The 21,907-nt window shown below is 43.1% G+C and overlaps 1 protein-coding gene across 4 annotated transcripts in view; it reads left to right on the top strand.

Annotated features, from left to right (window-relative positions):
* Positions 1–21,907, top strand: part of CFAP61 (cilia and flagella associated protein 61) — a 294,720-nt gene that overhangs the window by 219,076 nt on the left and 53,737 nt on the right. For 3 of the 4 annotated variants that reach the window (XR_011530921.1, XM_070588742.1, XM_070588743.1), the window contains 3 exons: positions 2,337–2,664; positions 4,270–4,361; positions 11,444–11,649. Coding sequence is in view for 3 of the 4 variants with exons in the window: in XM_070588742.1 (XP_070444843.1) it covers positions 2,337–2,664; positions 4,270–4,361; positions 11,444–11,649 (626 nt within the window). In the remaining variant the exon portion in view is untranslated. The remainder of the gene's footprint in view (positions 1–2,336; positions 2,665–4,269; positions 4,362–11,443; positions 11,650–21,907) is intronic. The other variant, XM_070588744.1, reaches the window with a different exon arrangement.

Below are 21,907 nucleotides of genomic sequence, written 5' to 3'. Positions count from 1 at the left end.
TTCTACTTATGTGTGTCTTTATATCTAAAATGTGTCTGTTATAGGTATCATAAAGTAGATAGTATGTGTATTTTTATTGCTGCATAACAAATTACCACGAACTTAGCAGCCTGAAACAGTGTTCATTTGTTAGCTCCTAAGTCTGTAAGTCAGAAGTCATGGTATGGCTGTCTGCTCTGCTCAGGGACTCTCAAGGCTAAAATTAAGATGTCAGCCAGGCTGCACTTTATCTGGAGCTTGGAGTTGTGGTAGAATTTAGTTCCTGAGGACTGAGGTCCCTTTTTTCTTGCTGGCTCAGACGGGTCCACTCTCAGTTCCTAGGGGCCAGCCACATGCCTTGCCACATGGCCCCTTCCATCTTCAAGCCAGTAACAGAGAATCTCCCTCATGTCAAACCCTCTTCACACTTCAAATCTCCTCCTTCAGGATAAGTCTGATCTCTTTGTAAGGGCTTACCTGATTAGGTCAGGCCCACAGAACATATCTTAAAGTCATCTGTGCCATATAACATCACCTAATCGTGGAAGTGACTATCTCATCATATTCACAGTTCACACCCACATTCAAAGGGAAGAGTGGGAATCTTGGGGACCAGCTTAGAAAATTACCTGCATGCTTTTTTAATCCTTTCTGACCATCTCTGCATTTTAATTGCAGTGTTTAGATCATTAATATTTAATGTAATTATTCATATGGTTAGATTTAGGTCTACTATTTTATTATTTGTTCACTGTTTGTCTCCTCTGCTTTTTGTTATTCTATTCTCCCTTGCCTGCTGTTTTTAAATTAGAGTGTTTTTTTAGTATTCTATTTCAGTTGACTTTTTAATTATACCTTATTTTACTTTTTGGTGGTTGCTCTATGGATTATAATATACATCAGTAATCTTTCACATTCTAGTTAGAGTTAATATTGTACCATTTCACATGAAATGTAAAAACCCTGCAACTATACAGGAAAAAGGGCAAAGGCGCTATTGGTTCCTTGAGGGATAACAAAGGACATCACAGAGATGATGGATCAGAGTCCAGCACTGTCCAATGGAACTTTTTGTGATGATGGAAATGGTCTATATCTGCACTGTTCAATGTGGCAGCCGCTAGCCACCTGTAGCTTTTGAGCATTTGGAATAAGCTACTACAATTGGGGATCTAGATTTTTAATTTTGTTTATTTTTAATTATTTTAGATTTAGATGTGTATAGTCACGTGACTAGTGGCTACTGCAGGATCATTCATGGATCATTCATCATTCATGCATGTGGGGAAGGGATATGAAAGGGGTGTCCCTCTGGCCCAGAGCAGCTGATTTCTGTACATAATGGGGCAAGTATAGTGGGTAAAGCAGGCATGTAAAGGAAGCAGGGAGTATGACGTCCATCAGAATGATGAGGGTCCATGTCATATGTTCACTTTTTAGCATGCTTTTAACAAGGTGGCAAACTATATTTAGATGAAGATAAAAAATATTAAACTTAGCTACTTCAGTGACATCTGAAGACTTAAAAACAACCAACTTGGATTGCTTTAATGACTTTCAACATCAATGTGGAAGAAGATATCCAGATGAGCATGAGAAAGCATTGAAATTTGGGCAGAGAATGGAGGGGGCTTACAGATTGCTTCTAAGGAGCATGCAGAGGGGTCTGTGGCCCCTCTGTATAACACAGGGCATGGCCTATGGTAGGTACCCCATAAATATTTATTGAATGATCATCTGCCATACCAGGGCAGGAAGCAACAAGGCAGGAACCCAGACCTGATAGATACCGAGGCTGATGGGGCTCTCCTCCTCTCAGAGGCATCCTGAAGGGACAGGCTCTCTGGGTTTAAAAGGCCAGGAATGGGGCAATCTGAAGACTCAAGACTGGATGAGGTGACCCCAAGAAGGAATCTAGAGAGACCTAAGTGTCAGACACAGGAAGAGGAAAATAGAAGGAGGCTGAGATAGAGCTACTCAAAATGTAGGAGAATGAGGAGAAGGTGGTGCCTCTATGAATGTAAACCTCCCTACAGGGAAAAAAAATTTACTCCTGTGTTAGATATTCCATCATTTGGCATCCTTCTCTCCACTGGATGTCTAGATAGAATGATTAAAAAAAACGGACATTGAGTGATCTTAATTTGTTCTTTATACCAAAGGCAATCAGTCTCTCTCTCTTTCACACACACACACACACACACACACACACACACACACCATTATGACAAACTTTTAGTAGATTCAGGTTTTTTTGCGTGCCCCGAATGATAAAATACTCTAGAGACTATTCACAGTCTTGGGAAGGTAAAGTGAAGAGTAATAACTGAGTAATAATGTGATTGTTCATTTTTTAGATGTTTTTCAGCTTCTTTGAGAAGAATGTGGATTACGAAACATTTAAAGCTTTCAATGATGCGTGTCTGGTCTATGATGGCCGACTTGTGATTGATGCCAACTTCCACACCAACGATGTAGCCGTCAGGGCTGCCGGCTCCCTCACCAAATTCTCCAATAGATATTACTCAAATGAGTGGACTCATAGCAGCTTCAATTCCAAAGAAATTGGCTTCCAGCTGGCAGCAGCTATGCTCAGTCTCTTTGATCCAACCCTCGAACCTGTGACTGAGCCACCGGCTGATCTGGACCGACTCATCCCCATGTACAAGGGAGCCAAGATCCAAGGTGTGTAGTAGGCCTCTGATGAAGTGCCGTTTGATCTGGACCAGTGCTCAGGGCAGCCCACCATATTCCTCTTAGGCTTAGTGAGGGGACTCCTCTGTCCCTAGAGGATTTGCACAGAGACAGAGTAGGGCTCTCTTTCTTTTTTTTTTTTTTTTTTGAGGAAGATTAGCCGTGAGTTCACTACTGCCAATCCCTCCTCTTTTTGTTGAGGAAAACTGGCCCTGAGCTAACATTCATGCCCATCTCCCTCTACTTTATACGTGGGACACCTGCCACAGCATGGCTTTTGACAAGTGGTGCCATGTCTGCACCTGGGATCTGAACCAGCAAATCCCAGGCCGCCGAGAAGCGGATGTGCAAACTTAACTGCTGCGCCACTGGGCCAAGAGCTCTCTTTCATTTTTAAGCATCTATTATGGACCAGACATCATTATTATGGTCCCTTGCATTTTGAGCTTTTATTATGGACCACATCATAACTGTAGTCCCCATTTTACAGATAAGGAAACTGAGACTAGGGGATGATTAGTAACTTGCCCAGACAGGGTCACTCACAGTTGGTAAGTGGTGCGATGCCCTGACATCTTACCAAACTTTCATTCCCACTATAAGTTCAGAGATAAGGAGACCCTTCCAAGCATCCCAGACCTTGGCCCGCTATCTGAATGGATAAGCTAAACCATTTGCAACTGTGAAATAGTCCACTTTCATCACATAAGCCTTATTGGCCCCTAAGGAGATCATCATATGAATAACACAGGATTTCTTTATGTTGGGGAGGTGAGAGATACCTTTGAAAATAGTCTTTGAATATTGTGGACCTTCTATCAGAAAAATGCACATATTTACAAAATTGTATTTTCGCTGCCAGGAAGTTGATAGACCAAACCCCAAAGCCATCCATGGACCCCCAGGGTGTCCATGGACCCCAATCCAGTAAACAGAATATTAGACTAAAGAGACAAAAGCCCTACATTCCAGTCCTGGTCTTTTTCTACCTGAGCAAATGGTCTTCGAGGTCTTCCTCTGCTTCACTCTGGATAAGACCTTAGGAAACGTGGTGGCCATGGGAAAGGAAGAGCAGGCGTGGGTGTCAGAGACCAGAGCCAGATCAGGCTCGTACTTCTGGGACAAGCTAGAAATATTAAGAATTTCATAATGATAGTTTTCTAAAGCATTGAACAAGACTTTTGTTGATTTTCCTGATAACATTCACTTTTTACAATATTTTGGTTATGTATTGAGGAATGATGGGGAACGGGAAAACCACTGCAACATTTAAGGCCTCTATACGTCTTGGTCTGGCTTTGGCAGGTGTAGGTTAAAGTGCCAGGAGTTGTGGGAAATGACAGGATACACGGGACCAGCTTGGCACATCTTCTTGGAGCTTCAGTGGCTGTATTATGGGGTATAATGGCACATTCACATTGATTTAAGTGAAATCAATCCCAGCTGGTTCCTTGCTAGTAGCAGTACTTTAGTGGGAAAGTTATGAGGAGCATACACTATGGTAGGCATCTCTCTTTGTGCTGTGCTACAAATAAAGCTCTGTTACCCACTTCATTAACAACTAAATTAAATGTGGAAAATTGCCATTTCCTCCAGGAGGCATTCTTCCTGGGTCTTACCATTATCTGCATATTGCCAAGCCCGCCATTCCCACTCCCTTGGAGGTACAAAAGGCCCAGCCTGATTTTGTAAGTACTATTCTTGAATTTCACTTTAGTGAATATAACACTTTGTTTATTATATAAAATATAACACTTTGTTTACAAGGGGGTGAAATTCTTTATTAAGAGTCTTTAGCGTAATGTATTGGTTCATGCATCAGAAAGCCACTGTGGTAGCCAGTCCCCAAAATGGCCCCCAGTAATTCTTGCCACTTGGTATTCGTGCCCTTGTATGGTCCCCTCCCACAATGAATACAGCTAACCTGTGCAGCCAGTAGGATATTGTGGAAATGACAGTGTGTGACTTCTAAGGCTAGGTCATGAAAGACATTACAGCTTCCAACTTGCACCCTCCTGGATCACTTGGCTGCCATGTTGTAAGGTCTCCCAGGCGGCCCGTTGGAGAGGTCCATGTGGTAAGGAATTGAGGATTCCTGCACCAGCCATTAGAACTTGCCAGTTGTGTTAGGGAGCCACCTTGGAAGTGGATCCTCTAGCCCCAGTCAAGCTTTCAGATGATGCAGCCTTAGCTGACATCTTGACTACAAACTTATGGGACACTTTGAGCCAGAATCCCCCAGCTAAGCCACTCCCAATTTCTGACTCCCAAAACAAAGATAATGAAAGTTTATTATTGTTTTAAGCCACTGAGAGTTTTTAAATAGACTTTATTTTTTAGAGCAGTTTTAGGTTCACAGATTTCCCATAAATCCCTTGCCCCTATTCATGTATAGCCTCTCCCACTGTCAACATCCCCCAGCAGAGCGGTACATTTGTTACGATTGGTGAGCTTACATTGATGCATCATCGCCCCAAATCCGGTTTATATTAGGGTTCACTCTTGGTGGTGGACGTTCTGTAGGTTTGGACAAATGTATAATGACATGTATCCACCATTTTAGTACCATACAGAGTAGTTTCACTCCCCAAAGAATCCTCTGTGTTCTGCCTCTTCACCTCTCCCTCTCTTCCCCCAACCACTGGCAGCCACTGATCTTTTTACCGTCTCCATAGTTTCGCCTTTTCCAGAATGTCATAGAGTTGGAATCATGCAGTATGTAGCCTTTTCATATTGGCGCCTTTCACTTGGTAATATGCTTTTGTTTCCTCCATGTCTTTTCATGGCTCGATAGCTCATTTCTTTTTAGCGCTGAATCACATTCGGTTGTCTGGATGCACCGCAGCTTATTTACCCCTTCACCTACTGAAGGACATTAAGCCACTAAGTTTTGAGGTAACCTGTGATGCATCAGTAGATAACTAAAATAACCACTTTTGTGGCAATGTAGCAGGTAAATTGCTTAGGGTCTGGGATATCCATCCAGACCCCATTGTTCTCCTGCCCTCCCTGAATTACACAGGGAAGATGACCCAGGAGAAGCAGAAGCTGTGAGGTGTGGTGTCCCCTGGGTTCAAGGTAACTAGAGAGGACGCGGCTTGGTGGTCAGTTGGTGTGCTCCTCAGATAAGATTCTCTGACAGATGGTCCCAAACTAGTGTTTATCGTCAACTGTTTCCTTTCTGGTGTGTCTTGTTTGCTTTTTTGTCAGTGAGGCAGACATTGGAAGTTGCCTACTTTCATTCCCATTTTCTTATCTATTATCTTTGAATATTTTTGAGGGTTAATGATCTGACCAACTTAAAATAAACACATTTCCCAGATTCCCTTGAGAATAAGGTTGGCCATGTGGCAGATTCTAGCCAATGAGGTGTAAGTAGAAGCTATTGGAAAATTCCTTAAAGAGAGCAGACTCAAAATGGCATAGGCTGTTGGCCTCTCACCCTTCTCCCTTCTGGAAATCTCAATCCCAGCTCTTCCACTTACTTCGCATGGACTTTGGACAAGTTATTCAACTTCTCTGTGTTTCTGGGATTGTTAATAACCCTGCCTTTAAGCAACAAAACAGCTGAGCAATCAGTGTGGATGTTGTTGTTAATCAGAGCTCCCGACAAATCATGAAATCTGGCTTTTCCAGGGAAGGGACAGATGCTAGGTGTCTAAAACTTACTCCCCTTCGCCTCTCCCAGATTCTTTTAGGTTCTTTTAGATGGTCTGATGCAAAATTTGCTTACAAATAGAGAAAGGATCATAGCAAATGGCATTCCAGTTCTAGTGCTACGTAACAGAAATGAGCAACATGAAGCAGCTGTTTAATTTTGCTCACAGATTCTGTGGGTCAGGAATTTGGACAGGGCACAGTGGGAACAGCTTGTTTCTGCTCCACAATGTCTGGAGCCTCAGCTGGGAAGACTAGAATGTCAGGGGTGACTCCCTGGTTGGGTCCTCTGAAGGCTCCTTACGCACCTGGGCTGGGATGACTCGACCACAGGGAGTGCTGACCAGAGCCTCACCCGGGGGCTGTCTGTGTGGCCTGGGCTTCCTCACAGCATGGCAGCCTCGGGGTAGTCAGACTTCTTACCTCACACCTCAGGGCTCCAGGGCAAGTGTCCTCATTAGCAAGTTGGAAGCTGCATTTCCTTTTATGACCCAGCCTCAAAAGTCACACAGTGTCCTTTCCCCCACATCCTCTGTTAGAGCAGTCACAGCCCACCAGGATTCAAGGAGAGGGGCAGAGAGTTCTTCTGTCGATGGGAAGAATGTCAAGGTCCCATTGAGGAAGAGTCTGCAAGATGGGGGTATCGTTGTGACCATCTGTGGAAAGTACAATCTGCCACCCATGGGGTGGGGCATTAAACTAAGCAGGATGAAGCCCTGATGATGTGTTCAGAGGCTGAGCATTTTGGTCACTGTAGATAAGTAACTGGAGCTGAATATGTACAAGAGCTTGAAAATACTGGACTTGGCTCCAGACAGAACCAGATTCTTCAAGGATAATGTGTGATTTCCCACATGCAGTGTTATTTATTTATGAACCACTGGCTCTCTCTGAATGAAGTCAGAGGAGGAGCCAAAAGGGGTTTTTAGATAATGAGAGTTTTAATAAGAATGCAACTTAAATAGATTCTTTGTCTGGTGCTATGACAGTATTTGAACAGGACCCCTGACTTTAATTAACCATTTTGCCAGGTGGGCCTCCTTTTTAATTAGTACAGAAGATCTAAACAGATTTTTTTCCATTTTATTCTCCGAGAAAAAAAAATGTAGGATGGTTCCATGGCAATCTTTGGGGTTGGAATTAATTTGATCAAGTAAAATTGTTGCCAAAATGGTCAGACAGTCACCTAAATATAGCCAATTGATTGAGAATGGAGCCCATTGAACAATATTTCGCTAGAGAAACTAAATTAATATTCTCACAATAAATGTAGTACAGATGAATCTTATCAGACTTTTATAGCAGTCACTAATTGGAATATTTAAGTAAGAAGGCACTTCAGTAATTCATGAGCTCTCTGAGAGGTAACCTGACAAAAGGAAGAAAGGGGACCCCAAGTCGTCTACATAATAAACTGATTTACAGATTCCAGTCCACATGCTTTGTTGGCTTAAACACCATGGAATAAAGAAATTTGTCACAACAAATTCTGCCTTGGATACCATTAAATTTAAAATTGTGCGTTCATCATGAGGATCGGGAATGTGATTTCCTGCACATCAAGTCTGATTAATCCTGTGTCTTCCATTTGGCATGAATTCCAGAGCCATTTTCCAACCATTGTCAAAATCGTAAAGGAACTCAAAGGATAATTGTATTCAGGAAAAAAGGAAGGAAAAAAACCACAGCAGAACCAGTTACTCCCTCAAAATCTTAAATTCAAGATCCCAATTTCCTGACAATTTACTTATATAGTTAAAATAAAAGAAGAAACTAGACACATCCCACAGAATAGGAAAGTGTGTCAAACGATCATCATTTCCCTGGAACCCCTCATCCGGGGGCAGGGCTGGAAGCCGGGCAAGTCCTCATTGAGTGGAGTGACTTTCTGTCGGAACAGGCAGACGGGGGCCTGGGCCTCACTGGGTTTTCCTGATCTGCAAGCACCTGTGAACAGGTATGACCTAAGAAATTTAGGTGAGTCTGGCCGACCTCCAAGAGTAACTTGTGTCTGAGAAACCTGTCGATAGGTGAATTATCTTTAATGTCAATGCGATATATTTCGATGCATTCCACATTCCCAGAATGGCCCCCCGGTTATGCTAAGACAGTGCCAAATCTAGTTAAAATGGACGCAGTTGCTTCCATAGTTAAGATTAGCTGTCATGGCACAACTCCGTCGTTTCTTTCTCTGCAGTGTGGCTGTTTGGTGCACTTGTTAAGCCCGCATGGTGCTAAAACATACAGAGGCAACCCGAAGATTGTAATTCCATATTTAAATTTGAAAATAAATTAAAACAAACAAACAGAATCATGACAACAAATCACTGAAAACAATGCTGACAATGCCGCCCTCGGGGAACAGGCTGCCATTGGAGGCACAGACCGCTCAGATACCTGGCCAGCAGCCTGCCGGACGCCGAGCTTGTCGAGACTGCCCTCGTCTTGGGAAGCTCAACCTTGGCCAAATCAGCCTTGTAAACCCAGAGTTCTTGTGAGGAGAAGGTGAAACTCTGCTTTAATTTAGTGAAACTGCAAAATCAAAATTTTGTCACCCACGTGGGCAGATCTCACGCTGCGGCCCTTTGATGCCTGGTTTCCTGTCTTCACCGCTCAGATTTTTAAGAGGAGGAGGATGAGACCAAGACCTTGTGGGATTGCTGACTCTGCTCTCCAGTGAGCCCTGGGGAAACCTGGCAGCTGGTACTATGCCAGAGCTGTTGACAGTGTCCCCTCTTTCAGACGCTCAGCTGCCACCAAGGCGAGGGAGCGGCCTCTCCCTCGACACTCAATTTTTCCACCTAGCCATCCCTGCTGCAAAGGGACCCCCCACCCCTGGGGTGGAGGGGGTCGGGGCTAAGTCTAAAGCTGCTGGTGCCAAACTCGAATGGTCTTTAAAGTCTTGTGTTTAATCATAGAAATGCACGTGAAGGGCACATTCTTCACTCTCATAGATCTGTGCATATTTAATGCAGAAATAGCATTTATGGTGACGGGCCACCAAGTAAAGTTGATGGCAAGGATTATTCTATGTCATGTGCCCCAGCCCAGATATGTTCATCGCTCAGTCTGAGAAGTCAAAACTTAAAGAAATAGACCTGAATGAAAAATCCATGGGGTGATCCAGGACAGAGATCTAGGACTTGTGGCAAGAGCAAAGGGTGAGGGGATGACCAGCCTGCAGCCAGGGGCTCCCCACCCCAACCTTCCTCCCTTCTTTCTCCCTTCCTCCTCCTGCTTTCTGTTTCATGTCTCTCCCTCTCAAGTTTCTCATCAAAAGTCTAATTCCTTGCCACAGCACAGCCTGAGTATTTAAAAATAACTACATTTTCTTTTTTCTTGCTGAGGAAGATTAGCCCTGAGCTAACATCTGTACCAACCTTCTTCCACTTTATATATGGGTCGCCACCACAGCATGGCTGACAAGTTGTACAGGTCCACGCCTGGGATCTGAACCTGGGCTGCCGAAGCAGAGCACGCCAAACTTAACTACTAACAAACTTAACTGCTGTGGGGCTGGCCCCTAAAAATAACTTTTTATCATTTTAGAAGTGATAGTCATTGTATTAAAAAAATTAGAAACTATAGATAGTCAAATGAACCAAAAGAGAAACAACAAAAATGACCCAGTCTCCCAACCACAGACAATGACATTTTGTTAAAATGTTGATTAAATTGCTTCTGTAGCATAATAAAATGTACTGTGAATATATTTCCCTGTTATGAAGTCTAGTTTACCAATAGTTTTTATTGGATGCGTTGCGCCTCACTGTGTGGATGTACCATTGTTTTCTTAGATAGAGCCTTAACGAGTGGTTTTTTATAACACTTCGCTGTGGTGGTGGATTTCCTCTCTGTCTCCATCCACCTTGATGAGTGATGGGCCACCTGCACCTCCTTGAGGTGCCATCTGCCACCCCCTTTCCTGAGCTGTCTTTGTTCTCTCCCCAACCCCCAAATCCTCAGTTTCTCACACACGCTTGGGGTTGGCCCAGGATTTGCGGGCATCCCTCCTGTGCATCTCACCCGTGCCTTTACAGTTGGCTGACTCTCCTCAGGGCTTCGCCATGTGACACCCAAACACCTACCAGTTGCTTCAATTGATTTAAAAATCCAGTTAAACCGTGTGTCCTTGTTTAGACAAAGTCCCTGGAGACACCCAAGACTAAGTCAATGTTTGGGATCAGTGCTGGCCAACTTGCCTTGTATTTCTAAATGCCACGTTCAAGTTCAGAGCCAAAGCTTAAGTCTATATGCACTCAGGAGGGAGTTATTGAGCATTACTGTGTGCTAAGTTCAGAGTCCAGGGGCAAAGCGCAGGTTCAGCCACCACCCACAAAGCCTGTGTTTGGCCACTGAGGAGTCTCGGTTGGGTTGCCTGGGCCGGTGGGGAATGCGTGTCCATTGGGTAAGTCAGTAGCCATTAGGGGCTGAAATAGAAGAAGTCATGTGATGGAATAGAGCGGATCTTTCCTTGTCATCTGGGTATACATGGCAGTTTCGGCCAGTTCATAGGGGACATAAAGCCATGACTCCATACCTCTGACAATTTACAAATTAACAAGCAGCCTGCAGAACGTATATGTGTATTTCCCATAAACTTGAACCTTCTTGCATAGAACAGACCTTACAAAACAGCTGAACCTCCCCAGGCCCCACTGTCAGAGATTCACCTTTTACTTGTTCCTTTTGTTTAAGTAAACTTTAAAAGCTGAAATACTTTCTGATCACTTTTCACCAGGAGGTTTTTCTGAAAATGGTGGTGCAAAAAAACTAAGAAAATTAAATCTTAAAACACCTCACAGAAGAGAATAGACCCAGTGCCGTGTGAGGCATCAAGTAATAGAGAATTGCTCGTAACCTAGCAACGAATTTAGAAACGCGGAGCAATGCAATCACAGTGTAAAGTGTCCTGTGGAACATTTAGTCATTAAATACAAGTATGTGGTTTCTGACATGGTTATCTTCTGTTGAGTTTAGTCAATATCTATAACTGTTAGTTGCAACCGCGATAGTATATAACCTGTTTTATTTGAAAAAGAAATTGCTATGATAAAGTTCCCAAAGTCCGGAAATGTTTCTAATGTTGTTTTTCTGATCCACCCCCTGCCAGGGTTTAGAAATAGTAACAGGTAATGCGAAAAATGGGACTTACTTCCGCATACACATTAACAAGTATAAAATGGTGGAAACCATCACATGCCTTTCTAAGGAGCCTTTTCCTGCCTCCAACTACATCCGCTTGTTTGGCCAGCACGAGCAACTCCTCAACAACCTGTGTGCTCGGTACGAGGACGAGCTGATCACAGATCTCTACAGGTAAGCTGGACACTGCACTGTACTAAGGGACATGCAAACATACATCATGTCTTGTGATGTGCCAGAAAGCAAAACAGGAATCCCTGGGAGATGCTAGAGTGGCAGAGATGTTGTCCTAATATAACAAAGAGTATCTGACCGCTAGCATCGGCCATAGAATGGAGAAGTACATGGACTCCTGATGAGTCCGCACCTGGCCCCCATGGCCGCGCACAGGCCCGAATCCCAGATACACCCATGCACGGCCTCCACACCACAGACGGGCCTGGATGAGGCGATACTCAAGTCCCTTTCGACACAGGCTGCTGAAAGAGAGCAGTGGTCAGAAATTTAAGAGGTAGATTTGGGAGCAGATTGTGGAAGCACGTGGTCCAGGTGGGACTACCAGAACCATGGACAGGCTGTTTATGACTCCAGCCTTCTTCCTCATGGCACGTGCTCCGGCAGAGGGGGCGGCCATTTGTCCAAATATTGTTAAGGGAATTCTACACTGGCAGGTTGGTTAGACTGGGTGGTCTAGATCTCAGACTTTTCAAATTCTAAAACACTCTTTTATCCTGTACCTCTAGGAAGGCTAGAATTTTAGATTAGAAAGCTACTTCTGGATGCAGCCTGCTGCTGAGAAAGAGTAGGAGAATTTCCCTCTATCCATGAAACAAGATGATGACACAGCCAGTACCAGATAGAGATGTAGGACATGAGTCATAGGATTCCAGGATCCTCGTTACCCTTGGAGGTGACTGCCAGGATCAGAAGTAATCTCTCTTTCCTCTTAAAAATTTTTTTCAATTGTAGGATACAACACAAAGCATACAGGCAAAAAAAGTATTTAAAACATGTCTGTACACTTTAAGGGATAATAGTCCTGGAAATCTATGTGCCTACTGCCTATGTTAAGAAATAACTCCTTACTTCAGGATGTTAGACACTCCTCTCTCATCACGCCCGCCTCTGGCTCCTTGGAGGTAACGACTGTCCTGAAGTTTGGGTTAAGTATTTCCTTTCTTTCCTGTAAAGCAAGGATCAGCAAACTTTCTCTATAAAAGGCCAGACAGTAAGTATTTTCAGCTTTGCAGGCCAGAGGACTTCTGTCACAAGTACTCAACTTTGCCGCTGTTGTTGTGAAGCAGCCATAGACCATCGTAAACAAATGGACATGGCTGTGTCCCACCAAAACTTTACACAAAAATAGGTGCCAGGCCACCCTTGTTTTAAGGTTGTGCCACATATATATGATTTCCTAAATCATATATTAATTTGTTTTGCCTACTTTTGAATCACTTCTGTGACCGACTAGAGAAAGCCAGCACTCTGTTTAGCACTATGTCTGTGAGGCCCATTGTGACGATGTATGTGGCTGTGGGTCATTTGTTTCCCTGCTGTATAATATTCTCTTATGTAACCGTGTCACAGTTCATCCCTCTATTTTCCTGTTGGACGATGTCTAAAGTCTTCCCAGTCTGATGTCATTACAAACAATGTTATGGGGCTTGTGCACACACCTCATGTGCAAGAATTTCTCTCGGGTGTACGAGGTGATGCCAGGATGTTCCCTAAAGTAGCTTTATCTGCCGCTGTACCTCATGGACTTGAGCGTGTCTCCGCAGCTCTGGTGGTCCTCGGCGCAGGCAGACGTTAGAACTGGGCCAGCCTGGTGGGGTGAAAAGATGTCTTCCTGTGGTTTTCATTCTCCCTTCCCGATTAACAGTGCAGCTTAGTGCCTTTTCCTTTGTTCCTGGGCAGTTTGTGACGGCTTCTGGGAAATGCCTGGTTATGACATTTGCCTATTTTTCTTTTGGGTTGTCTTCTTCTTACTCATTCACAGGAATGGTTTAGATATTCTGGATACAAACTTGTGTTGGTTATGTATTCTTAATATGTCTTCTCCCATTTGAGGCTTCTCTTTTCACTTGCTTTATGGTGTCCATTAACAGGCTATTCTCAATTGTAATGTAATCTGTTTGTCTTCTTCTTCTTAATCTGTAACATTTTTGTCCCTTTGCTCTGCCAATAGTTTTATAGTAAACTTGTGAAGCTCTGTGAAGAGCCCCACTGGATTCGACAGGAAATGCATTAAACCTTAGATCAATTAGATGAGAGCTGACATCTTTGACATTAAGTCCAATATCTTAGCCTAGTATAGGTTTTGATTTATTTATGTCTCTTTAATATCTTTCAATAAACGTTTATAGTTTTTTCCATAAATGGCTTGCATAATTATTGTTTGATATGATCCAAAGTGCTTTATGTCTTTATTGCTCTTGTGAATCTTATTGATTTCTGCTGTATAGTGTATAAAAATGCACTAACTTGTTGTATGGTTTTGTATTCTGCAATTTGCTGAACTCCCTCATTCATTCAAATAATCAACCTGTAGATTCTTTTAGATTTCTCATGCAGAAAAATTCTATCATCTGGAAATAATGATGGTTTTGTTTCTTCTTTTCCAATCTTTGTAACTAATTTCTTTTTCTTGTCTTACTACACTGGCTAAGGTTTGCACTAAAAGGTAGGCTAGAAGTAGGAAGGGATGGCACCCTTGGCTTATTCTTAATCAAAAGGGAATGTGTTCAATATTAAGTGGGTGACATTTGCCATGCATATTTTTGTAGATACTGTTTATCAAGATAAGAAAGTTTCTTTTTATTACTGGCTTGCTAAGCATTTTTATCATGCATGGATTTTTCTCTGTTTCCATAAAAAGTGCTTAATTTCTGAAACCTTTTATGTATGAAGATATCTTCCTAATGCTTGCAATTATAACCTATATTTTAGTAAAATATCAAATTCCTTAATCAGGCTTTCCCTCCTCAAATCTTTGTAGTCTTGACTCCAATATTTATTTAAAATAAAGAAAAATACCAATAATTAGAAAATTAATTCATGTATTCCTTAGTTTGTGCATAGGATTTTATTGTTGCTTTCAACCTTACCCAAAATATTTGAGTTAAAGGGGAATCAGTTGTTTGTTAAAGAAAAATTTTACTTGATGGGGAACCATACGCTTCAGTCTTCTCTGAAAATGTTTGCATGTTTGACCAAATTCCACAGCCCTCGCTGGTTTGTTTCTCCCTGAGAAGAAGGTAATGTTGAAACAGACAGACTGCGTGACCTTGGGACTACTAGTCGGGGTGCAGCTGGTAACTGATGACAGTAATAATTTTAAAAGTTAATTCGATATGCTAAGAGTGAATATTTGGGATGACAAAACAGGACGCCACTGTGTATTAGGATATGCCAATTGACTTCTGTAAGAAAGAAGCTGGTGGGCAGGAAGATGATGGCTGACGATTGAAGGGGTCACCGGTCATTTTTAGGTGAGGCACTGAGGGCACTGCCCTGCCTCATCAGTCACTCCCTTACGTGTGTTAGCGTGCACATGCAGCTATGGCCACATTCTTTTCAAGTGCCACGAAATGCTGCCAGGTCCCAGTGCTAATTCTTGGCCCAGCATTGCCTGCCCTGTCTGTTGTCAGATGGACTGGCGAGGCTCTTTCCAAGCAGGCCGGGTGAATGGTTTAGCTTATTTTGGCCACAATATGAATGCTGGTTGTTTCCCTGACCTTGGCAGCACCAGCAACATTTCTTGTTTGAATCCGGGCATTTTTCCATGGCCGCATCTGGGGGCACCTTCCTCCACGCTGGGAGGGCTGACCGCTGATCAACTGCTCTGTCTTCTGAAAGACAAACATGACCTCAAGATCAAGTTCCTCTCCAGGTTCAATGAAACCCTCCAGATCCTTTCTCTCCGCTTCCCCCAATCTATCATCTTTACCCCATCAAGGGCCTGGACAGAGTAGGCACTGGCAGTGCCAGCGGGAATGGTGGCAGCCACGGGGGCAGATGCTGTAGCAGTCGGGGCCTCACGATCAGTGGCTCTGGCTGCCTGTGGAGGGGCTCGCTTGGAGCCATTTGGGGACATGTGGTGATGGCCGAGCAGTCAGCTACTGTGATGTACAAGCGGACAGCTGTCACAGGACAGCAGTACAGCTGAGGGTTGGGGCCCAGGCTGGCTTGGATTCTGTCTATATTTTATTCTTTGTTTTCCCCTCGGAGTGCCAGTACAAACCATGGAGATGAAGAGAACAAATTCACCACTGGTGACTCTGTGCATGTGTGCGTGCGTGCGTGCGCACGTGTATGCATGTGAAAGAAAGAAGGACAAATAAAGTGATCAATTGATTGATTTACCATTTTGGAAAATGAATGGAACCCATTTTTATCATTTGTTCCTTTTTGAACCAACCAGCGTTTAAAGTCATGCAATAAGTGTGTTGCTAATCTGTACTTCTTCCAATCTTCCCCTTAAGAGCACTTGTGTCCCATGTGCACACATACACACAGCCATCCTGAACCTTGCCATCCCTCGGCTAAGTCCTTCGATGGTGTCCTTCCACCCTGTGTATCTTAGTCCTCCCTGGGGACCCTGGGGGCAGAAGGAGCTTCCACAAGGGTGCTGAGAAGTTGGAAAATGGGAACCGTGAATGGAGAGGAGAAGGGAGGCTGAGGCAGTTTTCTGAGAAGTCTCTGTCACAGGGCTTTAACAAGGCAGGCCCCGTGCCTTCTCTGCCTTCTTAATTCTACTTCGACTTCATTTACCCCACTTATCGATGGCCCTGCAAAGAAAAGGTCTTGCCTACTGAATCCCTCTCCCCCCTTAGCCTTAATTAACAGTCTGTAGCATCTTTTATCCTCACGGCTTGAAGAGGTCTTGCCCTAGCTTCTTTGTGTGAGCCCATCAGATACTCATAAACCTTGATTAAGTCACCTCTTTTCACATCTTAACGTGTTCAGCTCTCAAAGACTGCCCTGAGCTGGCCCTTTCCTCCTGCCAGGGCTGCCATCCTCCTCCACACTTCCCCCAAACACTCGAATGGCCTATTTTTAGTGGGTAAGTGCTGCTGTGCACAATATTCTAAATGGCATTTGAGCAGGCCCTTTAAAAGGCTGCCCATTACCTTTTTGAACTGTGAAGCTCCAGAAGTGACTCCCTCAGGAAGCTGCCTTGTGCTCTCTCTGTCTTTGGGGCTGCAAAGCAGGATGCTGCCAGCCCACACTGTCTCCTAATTCACTTACTAGATTCCAATCGGAGCCATTTAATCATGACTTCAATGTTTTTCTGCTCGTCTGTACTCAGCGGCCTTGCACTGTGTCCAGTAGAATATCTAACACCAAATTCTAGGTGCCCATTTTTCCAGACTTATCAAGATTTTCTTGAAATACGACGGCCCACTCCAACTTGTTGATTTTTTTGTACATATCTGAAGGTTGTCGGATAATAGTTCTCCTAAGATACGAACTTCCCTGTCGGCCACTTAGCAAGCCAGCAACCTGCCTTTCTGTAGGCTTTGAAGTGTTCCTGCTCTTCGGTTTCATTTCGGATAATGCCGGTTCTGTTTGATAGCCTTGTAAAGAATTATTTCTCAAATGATTTGCTAAAATCGAAATCCGTTCTCTTCGTTCTGCTTCCCAGTCATTTAATTACAGTTTCTCTGCCCTCGTCAAAGGCGATTTAGATCAGGCTCACTCGGTCTGGGGGCTCCGCACTGATCACTGCCTGGCTTTCTGGCTCCAGCAGGCAGCTTTTGCAGTTGGTGTTTCTCATGCTATCACATAGCCTGTGAGACTGAACCCACGTTTTTGAACATCCCTCGTTACTGAGATGGCCAGCCTCAGATCTGGAAGAATAGGCCAGCGTGGAGGACAAATTCCATTTGACACAACATATGTCCATTTTTATTTGACATATTGCTCTGATTAGAAGACTGTGGCTTTTTCTTCCTGGTATATGTCACCTCCCTCCTTCTTCCTACAGTGACATTTGTGTGGAATTAACCTTTCCTGAGATGAAAGCGAGATTGTTTCGAACTGTCCTGAAATTATAGCCAGCACATGTCCCCTCAGATATTCATGCCAAAGATTATAACGTGAATGAAAAAACCACACCTATTCACACAGTCAGGCATGAATGCTAAAAGTAATGAGCATGTGGAGCTCTGCAGAAAGCATGGATCTTTTTTTTTTAATCTCTTATTAGCTGATGTGTTCCAGTAATTTGCCTCATTTGTCAAGAAAATATTATTTGGCATATCATGTTAGCATTTATCAGACAGGCCTGAATTGAGATTTTTTTTATGGTTTTGAGATCTCCAGGAAGGTATAAATGCTTATCTCAAGTACTTTGATCTCATTCGTGTTAGTAAGAATCTCTGCCTTGAGGATGGTGCCCACGAATGAATGAAAGAAAAATGAGGATCCCATTGCAGCCAAGATTTTTTTTTAGTGTTAAAGGCTTTTATTAATGAGAATTTCAGAATGAACATGCAAATTTGGTACCCATAACATCAATCTAAAGTGGAAGGTGAGGGGCGGGAGCTCACATTTATTAATGGATTACTCTTCACTAGCATTTCTCTACCCACTTTGTTCAACGTGAACTCCAAGAGTCCTTATGTCACCCCTTCCAAGCAGGCATTATTACCTCCTACAACAGAGGAGCTTGACATTCTCCCCACTATAAAAGAAAACCAGTGCTTTCATTATCTGGAAGGAAGTATTATGTTTAAATCATGTATTCATACGTGGGGGAGACAACTGCAATGCAGGGATGGCCCTACATCCCAGAAGGCAATGCTGGAGTATGAACTTTACATGGGACAAATCACCTCAAGCGTGAGACGTAACTCACATACATGTCTGTTGGACCACATCTGTTTCACCAAGCTTCATAAAAGCAGGGAAATACCTTGTGGTGAGACCACCACTATCACCTGCAAGTTACCTGTGGCCCCCACCTCCACAGCTGCCACCCGACCACCATCTTTGTCACTCTGTGCCTGTGCAGTCTTGGTATAGATTCTAACTGAATTTGGTTTGAAACTCTGACAGTGTGTAAAAGTGAATTGTTACTTCTCTTTCCCCAGAGTCAAAAGGACACTACACTAAGACAGAGGGCTCAATTCTGGCATTGTTGTTCATTAGCTTGTGAACTTGAGCGAGCCACTTACCCTCACTGAGTGCCAATTTCCTCATCTCTAAGTAGAGATGTAATCTATGACAAATCTGCCCACATCACAGGATAAAAGTAGATGATCATGTGAAACTATTTAACAGATGTAGGGGCCGGCCAAGTGGAGTAGTGGTTAAGTTCACGCACTCTGCTTTGGCAGTCTGGGGTTCACAGGTTTGGATTCCCGGGTGTGAACCTACACACTGCTCATCAAGCCATGCTGTGGTGACAACCCACATACAAAACAGAGGAAGACTGGCACAGATGTTAGCTCAGGGACAATCTTCCTCAAGCAAAAAGAGGAAGATTGGCAACAGATGTTAGCTCAGGGACAATCTTCCACAAGCAAAAAGAGGAAGATTGGCAACAGATGTTAGCTCAGGGCCAATCTTCCTCACACACACACAAAAAAGCGGGCCAGCCCCATGGCTGAGTGTTTAAGTTCCCATGCTCTACTTTGGCAGTGGCCTGGGGTTCACAGGTTTGGATCCTGGGCATTGACCTACACACTGCTTATCAAGCCATGCTGTGGCAGCATCCCACATAGAAGAACTAGAAGGACTTACAACTATGTCCTGGGGCTTTGGGGAGAAAAAAAAAAAGAGGAATATTGGCAGCAGATGTTAGCTCAGGGCCAAACTTCCTCACCAAAAAAGAAAGAAAGAAAGAGAGAAAGAGAGAAAGGAAGAAAGAAAGAAAGAGTTGTAAAGTACAAGTGCAAAGTTTTGTTTTCGTTCAAAAATTCAAGTGAGTAAATGTTTTAAAATTGCACTAATGTATGCACTTTCTAGATCTTATTTTAAAAATTATTTAGTTGGAGGTGCCCATGAAATTTCATATGATTTTTTTTTTTCCCAGGGTCATGCTCTGAGAAAAAAAAGTTACTCAGGGAGAGGTCATTATCAAGAATTAAATAAGTGAGAAAACAGGTGCTTCATTCGGAGTCAGTAATTAGTGTATGAAGACGCACCTCACAGGGCACTTTATAGCAAAGGAGTGGATCAAGTGTTTCTGTATAAGCAACACTTAAAGATGATTGCATTTCAAGCCACTGACACCAGAAGCAACCAAGTATGTTCTGAATATCATTTAAAATTTGAAATTATGAGCTGTTAGTTGTATAGTCATTCTAGAATCTAATATCATGGAGTTTTACAAACTGCTCTGGAAAATTGTTCCACACATTTTGGAGTTAGAAACACCTTAGACTGGCGCTGTTCATTATGATAGCAATTTCCAGATATGACTATTTAAATTTTAATTAAGATTAAATAAAATTAAAAGTTCAGTTCCCTAGTCACACTAGCCACATTTCACCTGCTCAACAGCCACATGTGGCTAGTGGCTACCACACTGAACACACAGAATAGATAGTTCCATCATTGCAGAAAGTTCTGTTGGATTATGCTTCTGTAGACCAGTCACATTCATGGAATTTGTAGTCAGTGGTGTTGGACACGGCATCTGTGGACAATCATTTCCTAAAATGCTAATCATCAGCCCCATTTTGTTAGTTGTGGTAACTAACAGATGGATGCTCAGTGAAGGCTAAGTGGGTAAAAGGAAGACGTGATTTCTCCTCCCAGATCATGGACGAAAGGTGGATAGATGGGGAGGGAGAGTGGTGTGGGAGAAAGGGAGGAGGAGGCAAGCTCTCTGGGGGATTTGGTCACGCCATATGTGAGGCAAAGGACACGTGAGGCAAGGGACACAGCTGGCTGAAAGAAAGACTCCATCCCACCACACATATTCCTCCCTATCCATTTATCCTCGTGTACACTCAGCTGGCCAAACCCCAAGCACCCTGCCACTACCTCACCAATTATCCACAGCTGTCTGGATTTCTAACATCCTATCCCACTGTCAGACCCCAGGGCTTGATTTTGGATTCAGGAGATCTGACTGGCACATTCAGAACTGACTTCTGTCCCTCTGAGCATCTTTGTCATAACACTTTTCTTTTCAAACTTTTGCTGCAGGAGTTAAAGTCCTTTATACATTTTCTTCCTCCTCCTCATCTGACAATATGTGGGTCAAAGATTATTTATGAGTTTAAAATAATAGCTGATGAGTCAATGGTTATCTACAAGGCTACCAAATTGCTTTAATATAAATACCTTTTTACCAAGCTCCAAGAAACAACTGAGTTGTTCTATTGTTATTGGAATTGTTAAAATAAATGCATTTCAGAAATCATGTTTTCAGTCTACTGAACTGTGAGAAGACTGGCCCACCTGCCTAAATTTTTTATGGCAACTAACAACTGTAAAGAGATGCTTTGAAGCCAACTGGGCAGCATGGAGTTATCACAGATGCAACATTCTTATTCCTTTCCTCCTATGTCTGGATCTTTTTATATCTCTTTTTGGGGATTATTTTGTACATATTTGTTTACTTTTTACTATTTTCTGTTACAAAAGCAATACATGTTTATTATAGAAAATTAGAAAAATCTTTTAAAAGCTAAGTAGAATACAAAACCCGTACCTTGTCTTACCACCCAGAAGATGTTTCAGATGATTGAGCTATATGAGGTGAGAAGAGTTGAAGGGTAACTGCTTTTTGCTCTTAGAATTAATACCTGCAACAAGCTCCTGACAGTATAACTTACCTCTCTTGGAACCTAGGTGCTAGGAAAGACCTTAACTGCAGCCCAACACACTCACCTCATAGAAAAGAAGACCGAGGTGGAAGGGCTTGCCATGGGTCACAGTGAAGATGGTGCCATCAATGACACTGGAACCAGAGTCCCCTGACTCTCAGTCTAATTCCCATCATACAGGACAAAGGGGTATGTTTTCCACTATGCAGTGACCATCTTTTAGAGAAAGCACTTGTTGTGTTTGACTTGTCATTTACCTCTTATAAGAAGATCAACCAGAAATACAATTTATGCTTGGGACATGAGAATAATTTTACTTCTCTGACAAAATACCTCAGGGGATGCGCAGGATAATTCAGGTGTGGAGGAAGAAAATGTTAAAACTTCTATTTGTATTTTTATTTTTTAAAAAATAGAGAGGAATCAAGCATTATTAGTGTTTGAAGCACAGAAACCGGTGCACCCTTGGGCCAGATGAAAGTCAGATGTGTATCCTATGTGGACGCAACACATTCGAGGTTACGGGGGATGTCACAGTTTAGAGGGGTCAACCTTTTTAGTGAACTTTGGGGCATACTGCAGTTTTTGTGTATCTGTGTATTTACAAATACTCTTTGGTTTTAACTAAACTAACCTCCACAAAATGG

This window comes from Equus przewalskii, chromosome 21, assembly GCF_037783145.1.
Source record: "Equus przewalskii isolate Varuska chromosome 21, EquPr2, whole genome shotgun sequence".
Classification (NCBI taxonomy): domain Eukaryota; kingdom Metazoa; phylum Chordata; class Mammalia; order Perissodactyla; family Equidae; genus Equus; species Equus przewalskii.
The sequence above is the reverse complement of the archived record's forward strand: the minus strand, read 5'-3'. Positions and strand labels throughout refer to the sequence as shown.